We start from the raw sequence: 11,476 nt of genomic DNA, 5'->3' as shown, positions 1-11,476 counted from the left end.
ATACTTTCGTTTCCCTCCATTTCAGTCGAATGTAACTTTTATTTCAGCAGATTCTAACAATGACTGTAATGAACGGATAGATTAAAACTATCGAACTCAAATTTTAGTGATATACAAACACCTTCCACAATACACTACTCTGGTTCCAAATAAATTGCATTTATTTCTAAAGTCACATAAAATTATTATCTACAAATGCCATGTGTGTATTTATAATTAATCATTTCTCAACTCCCCTCTCTTCTCCATGCCCAGAACTCAATTTCGCATGGTCAGCGACACCATCAATGAGACCAAATTCGCATTTCTCGCCTCCCATGGGACAGTCATGTCATAAAAGTACCGTTGTATGAATGTCCACACATTCTCGCACATCGTTGGATACTTTAAACCACAAGTGTGATAAATTTTATAACATAAATCGAGTGCTTGCAAGAAAGATTGCATGCAGTAGAAGTGATTTTCCAATGCCACGTAAATTTTCGAAATGGTGCATTCGTTGGGCATGATGACGACCAAGAAGGGATGGATGGTCCTGTTGACAGGTCCATATTTACGGTTGTACATATCCAAACGAGATTCATAAGACTCAAGTGTATTGAGACGCATCACAAACGAATCGATGCTGTCAGTCAAATTGGCGCGTATGCTCAGTTTACCATAGTTATCCTTGAAACGACTGGTACAGGGTAATAGTGCAGTGAGACCAACGGCGTAGATGAAATCTTTCTCATCTGAAATTAGGAATTGGATACCATCTTTTATGAAAATACTAAATTTAAAATATACATATATGCATGCATAAAATTATAACTCAAAAACTGCTTAATTTATAAAATTTAATTTTCTCTTTGTATTTCCTTCATCACAATCTTTCACCCACCTTTGCTGGCCATGCCCATTTTACAATACTTGTACAACTTTTTAATATCATCCTGGTTGAGTTTCTTGTCGAATTGCTGTGTCACCTTCTTCATATACTCGTCCCATTTAGCTACCAATAGATTTTCTTTGTCCGGGTAAACATGGCGAAAGTCGATTTTATACTGCAAGCGTATCGGTTTTAGTATCTACCACCTCATTCATCCCTTTCGTACATACCAGCTCTGCTGCACGCGGATCTGCCAACTTTGACCAGTTGGACAGCAGCTCTGCCAAACCACTCTGCTGCATTTCCTTCTGCCGCAGTGCCCAAGTTTGTATCCACTTATCGCACACCTCTTCCCAACTAAAATGATCCGTAGTCAGCAGTTGCTTCAGTGCGAGCGCGGTCATCTCGTCGACGCGTGGCACTTGTCCTGGCAAATCTTGTGGATACGTTGACATGGTATCATCATCGTCCATTAAGTTGCTGTTGGTGCTCATCTGGTGTGTCATGTCTACATCGTAGGTACAATCCTCATCATCGCTGAGACGTATCATACGCCGACGCTTAACATTCTCATTGGAGTATCGTTGGTAGAGACGGCCCAGCGGGTTGCCTTTGCCGCCTCGATAAATAAAGTAGTAATCCTACATTCATAACGGGTACGGGAGTAGTAGCGTTTTTCAAGCACAAATAATTGTACATTTTTACACATATACATCCGTTTGCACATACTTACCGCTGCTGCCTGCTCATTGGGGAATAGGTTTATGATGTCACTCAAAATCGCGCGCAAGTCTTTCGGGCTCAGGGACTCGCCCTGACGCATCACATCGGAGACAATGAGACGTACAATTTCATTGCGTTGGTGATTCTCAAGATAGCCATTTTTGTTGTAAAACTGCTTAATGCGTTGGCCGATATGGGAGCTTTGCAACACCTTAACTGTATCCTATAAATGAAAGTATTGAAAATAGTACCAAAAATGTTTAATAATTATAGTCAAGCGCAAAAAATGTATAGCTAAAAGGGCATTAAGTAACTCACAAAGGCCGCCCAGGCACTTAAAGTGTTATACTGCCTACCCACTTCTAAAAATCAACCCACCACTTTGGCGCAATTCATAATCAATGGTCCCTTTGGCGCATAACCATTGTCGCTGAATCCGCCTCTGCAACCGTCCACCTCGTTATTGCTACTACTGTTGCCGCCACTTCCACTACCATTGCGATTGCTACCACCGCTTCCACCGTCAACGCTGGCATGCGCCTCCAACATCAAATGCTGCTCGGCATTTATGGTTTTTGTAGAAGCTCTTGCCGCCATTGCTGTTGCAGTCGCTATTGGTGGTGTTGCTGTTGCTGTCGATCCCGTTGCCGTTGCCATTGAGCGTCGTTTAGGTGACAGTTTGGCAGTTTGTGGCATGAAACTGAATGCGCTGCGCAAATCTAAGTTCGGCTCTAATACAACAGCTGGCATATTATTGGTCATACGAGCTGTCGTGCCACTTACGCCTGGCAACAGGCTCAGAAAATCCTCAGCTTGTGCTGTGTTGCGTTTGATAATGGTTGCTGAACCTGTTGTTGCTGTGGTTGTCATTCCTGCAGTAACCGTTGAGGCGACAGCGTTGGTGGGTGTAACGGTGAGTGTTGGTATGGCATTGTTGTTTGTGGGATTGGTTATGATTGTTTGCAAGCTGCTCGGCGTTAGTAGTTGTTGTTGTAGTGATTGTATAGAAATTGCTGGTGCTACAACGGAAGTGGGTGTTGTTTTATTTGGCACATTTATCGCTGTAATCTGCTGCTGGGAGGCCACTAACTGTGCGCTGCTGTTGTCTGAAGTCGGGAACTGTCGCAAAAAAACATACAAAAACAAATGGGTATTTTTGTTCCAAATAAAGATACAGAAAACATTCAAAACACCTTTTCTTTCCGCCAGGCAAAAAGCTTTTCACGGAACTCGGCACGATAGCCTACATGCCGTAAGGCGGTATTAATGTCGTCAACAGCGAGATATTTTAGGCTGCGAAAGGTGACATCGTTCACTGTGAGATGGGTAGATTATGAGAAAACAATTATTTCTAAAATATTTTGCTCAAAGGAAGCGTGTGTCCATTTTTTCAGCCCATCTTAAGTATTATACTTTATGTAGTTATGTGCACCGAGCATCACAAAATAAGTTTCTTTTTCAAGCAAAGTGTAATAATTTAATAATAAATATTATGGCAAAGTTTGTTTGTTTCCTTGCTTTTATTTCATTCATCGATTGCGAAACAAATGCTCCGAATTGTTGTAAGCATGCCTGGGAATGGGTTAGTTGGACCCGCTAGGTGACAACGCAAAAATATTTCTTGACTGTATGTATTTACGATCCTATTGGGTTTATTTTCGTGTTATATAATAATTATATATATATATAATTGGCGCGTACACCCTTTTTGGGTGTTTTGGCCGAGCTCCTCCTCCTATTTGTCGTGTGCGTGTTGATGTTGTTCCACATATGGAGGGACCTACAGTTTCAAGCCGACTCCGAACGGCAGATATTTTTATGAGGAGCTTTTTCATGGCAGAAATACACTCGGAGGTTTACCATTGCCTGTCGAGGGCCGACCGCTATTAGAAAAATGTTTTCCTTAATTTTGGTGTTTCACCGTGATTCGAACCTACGTTCTCTCTGTGAATTCCGAATGGTAGTCACGCACCAACCCATTCGGCTACGGCGGCCGAATATAATATTATAATTATGTAAGAGAAGATATGTTTGCTGTCTCTGTGGTTGATATACATATTTATATAAATTTTATTAATTCTAAATGACCCTCCTTATTGTTTGTACGTCATCGTCGACTTGACGCTGCTTATTTTCATTTGAAGTGCATTGCTTCCGAAAAAAATAAATTGGAATCGATTCGACGAAGAAGTCCATGTATGGCTAATTGTCCGATTAAGCGTTTTCATTTCATTTGCTTCGGCTGTACTTTAACTACGTAAATTGAAGCTGCCTCTGCAAATGCAAAGCAATACGAAGAAAAAGGAGTTTGGGATGTCGTTTTGCTGCAAAGAGTGTTTCTGCATAGCCTATTGCTGTCGTATTGCATTCGTATTTGCTGCCATAACTGCTATATTCTTAATTTTTAGTTACGAGATAACCACAGATGTTGTTTAGATCGAGCAAGAAATAAACCTCCTAGTTTTGTAAAGAGTTGCAAAACTAAAGGAGCTGATGCATGAATTTATTTTTTAGATTTCACAGTGCTGTGATGTTATTCCTCCGTAGCTAAAGCCACTTTATATTCGTACGAATAAAAATTTGGAACTGAGCTGTGGATGAGCCTTCCGTAAAGTTGGTCCGATTTATCACGAGGTATTTTTTAACAAATGGCAAAAGGTCTACGTGGATATGGTTGGTTAGAGCGGTGATTCATCCAGAATCCAACTAGCGCTTCCGCACCATTTTGTTGCCACATCCTCGTTACCAACTTGTTTACCAGTTATTTTCAGCATGAACCTTATTAGGTTGTTGAGATCTAAGCCAAACAGTTGTTCGATACCCTCGAAAGCGGAAGGGCTATGCCTACTATGTTCCACCACCAAAGAGGTTGTTGTAGCTGAATCCAGTGCCTGGATTGCAGGCCTGGATTCCGAGAGAATAATGATATTGCCCTTAAAAGAGAAATCTGCGATTACTAGCCTACAAGCTTCCCCAATACAACCATAATGTATACTTTGGTTGAAGACCCCATCTTCTTCTACGTTTACAGGTATATAAAGCAATTTCTGCTTTCCTTACCCGTTCTTCGACGTTTAATTTCCAGCTAAGTTTGGAGTCCCTCATCAAGTTGGTCTCCTTGCCGCGGGGATGACGCTTAAGTAGTGGTCTAACCCCCATATCATGGGGACAAACCCAACACGATCTAAGAGGGAAGCTCCTTATGGGGATTGGCTAGTCATCCAACCTGCTTTGCGGTGTATTTTGTGGCCATCCAATCACCATGCGAAGATCTCTCTGTCATTCCGAAACCCCTGTCATTCCAGTATTCTTCTCTTCGCCTACCCCCTAATACAGGGTGTTACGCGACACCGTACTCATTGGATGGTTTGCAACCAGAGGGTTCACCAGACTGGCTGTATTTAAACGGCGCCTTCCTAATACCGGACCGTCTTAGGAAATAACTGTGGCCTTGCCACGGCATGGGGCGCTGCCGTGAGGGGCCGTTTGAATTTCCCTCCACTTAAATAGACCACTGCGCTCGTCTCGTCGAGCAGGTGGTCGTACGAAAAAGATGAATACAGATAGAATCATTAACATAAGTGACAAAACTTCCACTGTAATGGGAGCAGGTTACAGTGGTCGCAAATCTACTGCCAAGCACACGCATAACGCTCTTCATCGCGGAGGTGCCATTGTCCACGAAGACTCGGACCATGAAAGCGTCGGGAGCACAAATATAGCTGAGGAAGAAGCACTTCTGCGTTCTCCGGCTGGGTCCAATGGTGATGCTTTAGATAGCAAAACAGACCAAGGATCAAGCCCGATAAGGGGAAGCTGAAGGCCAAAGCCCTGTATAAGGCCATGCAAAAACAGCGTTCTTCGGATTGCGAGACCTCAGTGCCATTGAAAAAGCAGAAGCATAGGCACGAGATAGCTAAACCGGAAAACGGATACGAGGAATGACCTACGACGTCGAAAGCAGCGGCAGCGGCCAGTGAAATGGACAAGAAACACCTAATCGTGGCACTCACCGACCGTAGTGATCAGCTGGGGCGAATGTCGCAGGAACGGTGGAAGATAGTGGAAATGAAGCTACTGGAAATCCTATTTACGAAAATGGACGCAGAGCCGAACGCACCCATGACAGCATTTGACGGAGCAGGGTGGTTCAGCGGCGTCAAAATTATAAAATGCAAGGATGACCTCACGCTCACATGGCTAAAGGAAGCTGTAAAAACGCTTCAAGGCCTGTGGGAGGGAGCATCACTTGAAATTGTATATTGCAGCTGCAATCGCTCACTACCGAATTCAAAGCTTTCATTCCGCGAGTAGTAAAACTGGCAAATGCACTGCGACTACTACAGAGACAAAACACGGACGCGCCGACAGACGACTGGAAAGTGTTGGGAGTGGCAAAACCAGCAACTGCTGATGGAGGCCGAGACTATATTATCCAGATCAATAAGCCGACAGAGGACCTTCTTTACGCACGATTCGGGAGGATGGCTTGGGGAGTTGGTAGCGTGCACCTTCGCCTCAAAATGCGCAACCCGGCAGACGACAACCACAACACGCTCGCTGCGGGAGAGGTGGAAAAGGATCTCGGAAGTGGAGAAGGGTTAGCTGGAGGAAGTATCTAACCCCGAGAAGGTACTGAGCCCAGATGCTGAAGTTCCTTCAGATAAACCTCCAAAAAAGTAAGAACGCCTCAGCCGAGCTCCTGCTCAACATAGAGGGAGTCGGCTATGAAGTGGCTCTAGCCCAGGAGCCATGGATAGCACCGGTCTAAAGTCACATAACTACAACACCTACATCCCGATTGCAAAGAATAAGGTAAGAACAGCGATATGACCATACATCTGACAGAAGCGTACAAGCCAATTATTTATTTAATTTTAAATGTAATCAGGCTTTAATCTGAATATGCAAAAGGTTATTTGATTCGATAGTACTTTTAAAAGGATTCCCAGAAAAGACGTCCTAGATACTTAAGAGACATCTGCTACGGACGAATAGCATAAGCAGGCTAAAAAAAAAAAATAGGATGGATAAAGACTGTTCCACTAAAAATGGTCACCCGCCGTTTTTCTATTCTGTAAATTAAGTGTTTGGAATCGATGTGTTATTCTGTTGGGCTTCACGCTGAATCTATTCAATTAAGGGGTCCCTGCGGTCTAGGCCTCGAAAATGTAAGGTTTTTTTCAATAATTGTTTTACTATAAAAAAATTAAAAACGATATCTAATTTTTTTAAAATTTTTGGTTTAACTTCTTTTACATACAAGAAGGAAAACAACAATTTTTGGGTTTTAATAATTATAAAAATGGCATTGAAGTTGACCCTCCCGAAAAATTGAACCTGGACGGTGTTGCCCATTTTGGCTCTTCTATTTATCTGAAACACAAAAACCAAAAAAATTATTAAGCAGTATGACTATAGCTTTCTCCCGTACTATGTGGAATAAAAAAAAAAATTGAAAAAATGACGAGGTTTTGAATTTGATACTCTAAAAACTCGGGTTGTTTTTTAGTTTTTTAATAAAAAAAAACGAAATAATTGAATAATAATATGATTCTAGAACGGTCATGTTGTGAACAACATAGGAAAATTTCAGACGATTTGGTTGAATAGTTTTTTTTTTGACAACACTTGGCCGAAAAAGTTCAAAGTTTTGAGAGTGGATATTTTCCATTGATGCCGCAGCGAGACGCATCTGACTCTTCCTGCTTAAACGGCTGTAGATTCGAAAATACTGGGAATATCCTTCCAAAAGATTGACAGTACATTCTTAAAAGCCTATACTTTCGAAATATCAAAAAATCATCGATTTTTTGTTGAATTCTAGACCACCGGGACCCCTTAAATTATGCTTAGAATACCTTCTTGTAGCTAAAAAAGTCATATTAGTTTTTAAATTAACTTACAAAATAGTTTCCATCCACTTTTTTAACTTGGGACTTGATTCAAATTTGATTGATGTTTATTATTAGTTGAAAAAAAATTTAGCTTCTTTAACTAGCTTTTTAAAAAGTGGACGTACAAGCGAAATTACATTATTTTAAAACAATAATTAAAAGCAAATATCCCGAAAATACTAAAGTCTTGGACACCATTACAAACAAACAAATTAATCTGAAATTATGTGTATAAATTTAACCTTAAATTGCATACATTTGTATGTATATAAATAGCGCTTATATCCTCTTTGATTGTTTGGTCGAGCTTCTCCACCAATTAATAGTGTTGTTCCAGGAATGGAGCGACTTACAGTTTCATGCAATTTTTAAGTGGAGCTTTTTTATGGCAGAAATACACTCGAATGCTATTAGCAAAAAATATTTTTTATAATTTGGGTGTTTCGTGCCCACAAAGGGATTCAAACTCTAGCACCACCGTATTGTAGTCACGCACCAACCCATTCGTCTCCGACGGCCTCAAAGAGGATGTCGGGTGACAGAACTAGGCTTTAAATTTAAGTACTTAAATACAGTTTGCCCAAAAATTTCTGCAAGATGATGTCGGAGCTATGGGAAACACCATCTTTTGAAGTGATTCCTGATTGGTAACCTAAAGGGCAGAACTCACTACTGATAAGCTGTTTCGGTGAAATATCCCGACCATCCAGGTCGCTCGATTTCACACCTATGAACTTTTTTGTCTGGAGTTATATGAAAAGTAAAGTCTATGGAACAAGCCCGGCGACCATCTCAGCACTAAAAGAAAATATATTTCGCGAGGTTAATGACACCCCGACATCACTTCTCCAGGCAGAGGCACGTATTACGGAGGCCAGAATCCAAGAGTGTACCTGACGTTGCGGTCAACATGCAGAGCAAATAATTAAAAAAAAAACTAAATCGGCTCTTGTCTGCTTTGTTATAGCTATTAAATTAACTTTCGACATTTGTAATTTTTTTTTTAATTTAGCCTTTAATTCCTGATTCTGACACGACTCACCCTTTGCATCCCCTCTGGTGGCGGTCATTTCTCAAATAAATATCACTTCGGAGGCTTGCAAAAATAAAGTTTATTGCTTCAATTTGACTTTCGCAACATGTTTCCTCAACATATTGCCCTGTTGCATGCAAAGAAACAAAATGAAAACCAACTATCAAAAACCGGCTTTGTTGATAAACAAAAAGGCTGGCATGCGCACACTAAAGTTCTCTCGTCATCTGAGTGTATAACAGATAACGCTTGCAAGCACTGCCCTTTGCAACTCACATAAGTACCTATGTACATATGAATATGTACAACCCATATACTGTAGAGGCACTCGTGTAGCTATTATGCGAAACCGCTTGATTGTTAAGCGGCTTGGGAGCACACACTAACACACTTAGCCAACTTCATATGGTGAGCGACGCAACACACCAACGCCGGCGCAGAGAATAACAAAAAGCACAAACATATTTATAGCATATACAAATGTGCATGCGAAAGTAAGAATGTATTTGTGGGCCGCACTGGGGTGGCTGGTTGGTTAGTTGGCTGGCTATCGTAAGCCAAAGGCAAAATCAAAGGCAACACACGAGCAAATATGTACAAAAAGTGGAAAAAAGAGCTTGAGGGATTTTTTTTGTGTTTTAATAAACAAGGAGGCTTTCAAACATGCATACTTACAGATGTATTATAAATAGATACACATACATATGTGCCTATATAATACGAGTATATACTAGTAGAACAGCCAGAAGGTCGAATAAAAAAAAAGCAATGTACATACAATATGTCGCTACACACCTACATTGTGTATGTACATATATTTCTTTGCGCGTAGATATTTAGGTATGTATGCCCGCAATGTTGTTTCGAATTTTTACGTACGATTTATTATTGTTGCTGGGATGCATGTTTTTCTTGCTTGCTCTAAAGGCGAAAAAACGGTTGTTTAGCCGCATAAGTATACATGCATATACTCGTACATATGGTATAGTTTGGTTTGGGATAGGCGAGTGAGCATGGAAAAATGTCCGCATACAGATTTATGTACATAGATTTGTGTGTATGTATGTTTATGTGCAAGAATGAAGAGCTGTTGATACTTTTGCAAGCATACCTACATATACGTGCTTGCTAACATATTTATATACGTACATACATACTAGGTTGTTCAATAAGCTTTGCGGTTCGATAAGAAACACACAATTTTATGGTTTGATATGCATTTTATTATTCAGTATAGTCTCCCTGCGCATAAATACACTTGTTCCAATGAGATTCCAATTTATGAATTCCATCCCTGAAGTGAAAATATGGAAGGGCTGCAAAATACGCTTTAGGCTGTTATGACCTCATCATTTGATGAAAAGCGCTCTCCATGCATGAAGTTTTTTTTTTGTCCGGAAACAGATGGAAATCGCTAAGGATCGAATCTGGTGAATACGGTGGATGCTCCAACAATTCGAACTTTAATTCATGGATTTTCGCCATTGTCAAAGTGATACGGTGCATTGTCCTGTTGAAAAAGGATTTTATTCTTTTGCAAACTGGGTCTTTTTTCACGAACTTTTTCCTGCAATTGGTCTAAAAGTTACAATAATATTCAGAATTTATTTTTTTTACCAGTTTGCAAATAATCCACAAACAAAATTCCTTTCGCGTCCCAAACAACTGACGCTAACTCCTTCTTTGTCGATTTCTGGACAAGAACTTGTTTCGGAGCCGCAGAACCCGGTTCACACCACTCTTTCCGTCTCATACATAGTGATGAATGGACGCACAAGATCCACTTTACCCTATTCTAAAATGCACTAAATGTTGCTGAGAAAGTCACATTCGAATGTGTTTTTGTTCCATTGTTAGCGAATACGGCACCCATTGTGCGCACAGCTTTCAGAAACTCAATACTTCAGGCCAAATACCGACGATTTTCCTATACGATACATAGTATTTTTTCTACAATTTCTGGCGAAGAGTCCTTATACCCTTTCAACCAAAATCAAAGAATGAATTGACAGATTGAAATGAAACTTCGGATACGTTCATATGAGGAGTGTACCAACATAACAAACCAAATTTAGGCTAGTAGCAACGCCCTCTCTTACCGAACCGAAAAACTTATTGAACAACCTGGTATTTAGGCATGTCAAGTATGTATGCAAATAGGTATGTGCAGTGTGTACATTGTGCATGTGTGTGTACATATATACATAGACAAGTATGTATATTATCAGCAAATATCATGCATATGTAAGTAGGTATGTAGTATGTATGAACAAATGTTTATGCAACTATGCGCTGCGCTCTTGCTAATACCTCCACACATACTAATTTTGGATGTTAGCTCTTTTACTTTGTGTAGAGAATTTTCATTGCATACATTTATTATTCTTTCTATGTACATATTTTTTTGCTTGCCTTCATATCCAAGAGGAAACTTACACTTCAGCGTTGTATATAATATCTCCAAATCGAACTCTTTCAACAATTTTATCAGTTTCGCATCATCTTTATCACCATCGATTTGCATTTCTTGGTCGCCATGGTGTTGCCGTGCTGCTTCCAGCTGTGCACCACTATGTTGTACGCCGATGTTGCAAGCCGCCTTGGAATTACACCTACCACTTTGTGAACTTTGCGAATTCTGCGTGTCATTATCTCCGGTATAATTGGCTATGAAATCAAAATCCACTTCCGTTTTGACAACAATCTCAGGTGTTGTCATTTTGGCAGTAAAGTAAATATGCACCTTTTTATTTATGTATGTATAAGTATTACTAAACAAATCATAAACACCAGTGCAGAGAAAAATCAATACGCTGCCGCAAACAGTTTTCTAGTGCAAAAAAGTCTGCCTAATAACTACTATTTGTCGGTAAACTACAACATGCACCGTTTGAAAGCTAAAGTACGACTGGCAACTCCATGTCGAGATATCGATTGCTGCCGCACTGCCAC

General features: G+C 40.4%; 1 protein-coding gene across 1 annotated transcript; it reads right to left on the bottom strand.

The window, feature by feature from the left end:
• Positions 1 to 244: 244 nt before the first annotated feature.
• LOC129245809 (uncharacterized) lies at positions 245 to 11,243 on the bottom strand. The gene is made up of 7 exons (XM_054884205.1): positions 10,961 to 11,243; positions 2,788 to 2,909; positions 1,973 to 2,713; positions 1,605 to 1,817; positions 1,102 to 1,512; positions 884 to 1,046; positions 245 to 734 (listed from the first exon to the last, which is right to left on the bottom strand). Exons 1-7 carry the CDS (start codon positions 11,241 to 11,243, stop codon positions 259 to 261), a joined length of 2,409 nt encoding a protein of 802 aa, XP_054740180.1. The 3' UTR covers positions 245 to 258.
• Positions 11,244 to 11,476: the final 233 nt, after the last annotated feature.

The sequence above is a fragment of the Anastrepha obliqua genome, chromosome 4, assembly GCF_027943255.1.
Source record: "Anastrepha obliqua isolate idAnaObli1 chromosome 4, idAnaObli1_1.0, whole genome shotgun sequence".
Taxonomy (NCBI): domain Eukaryota; kingdom Metazoa; phylum Arthropoda; class Insecta; order Diptera; family Tephritidae; genus Anastrepha; species Anastrepha obliqua.
Note: the sequence above shows the minus strand (reverse complement) of the source record. Positions and strands in the feature narration are given on the sequence as shown.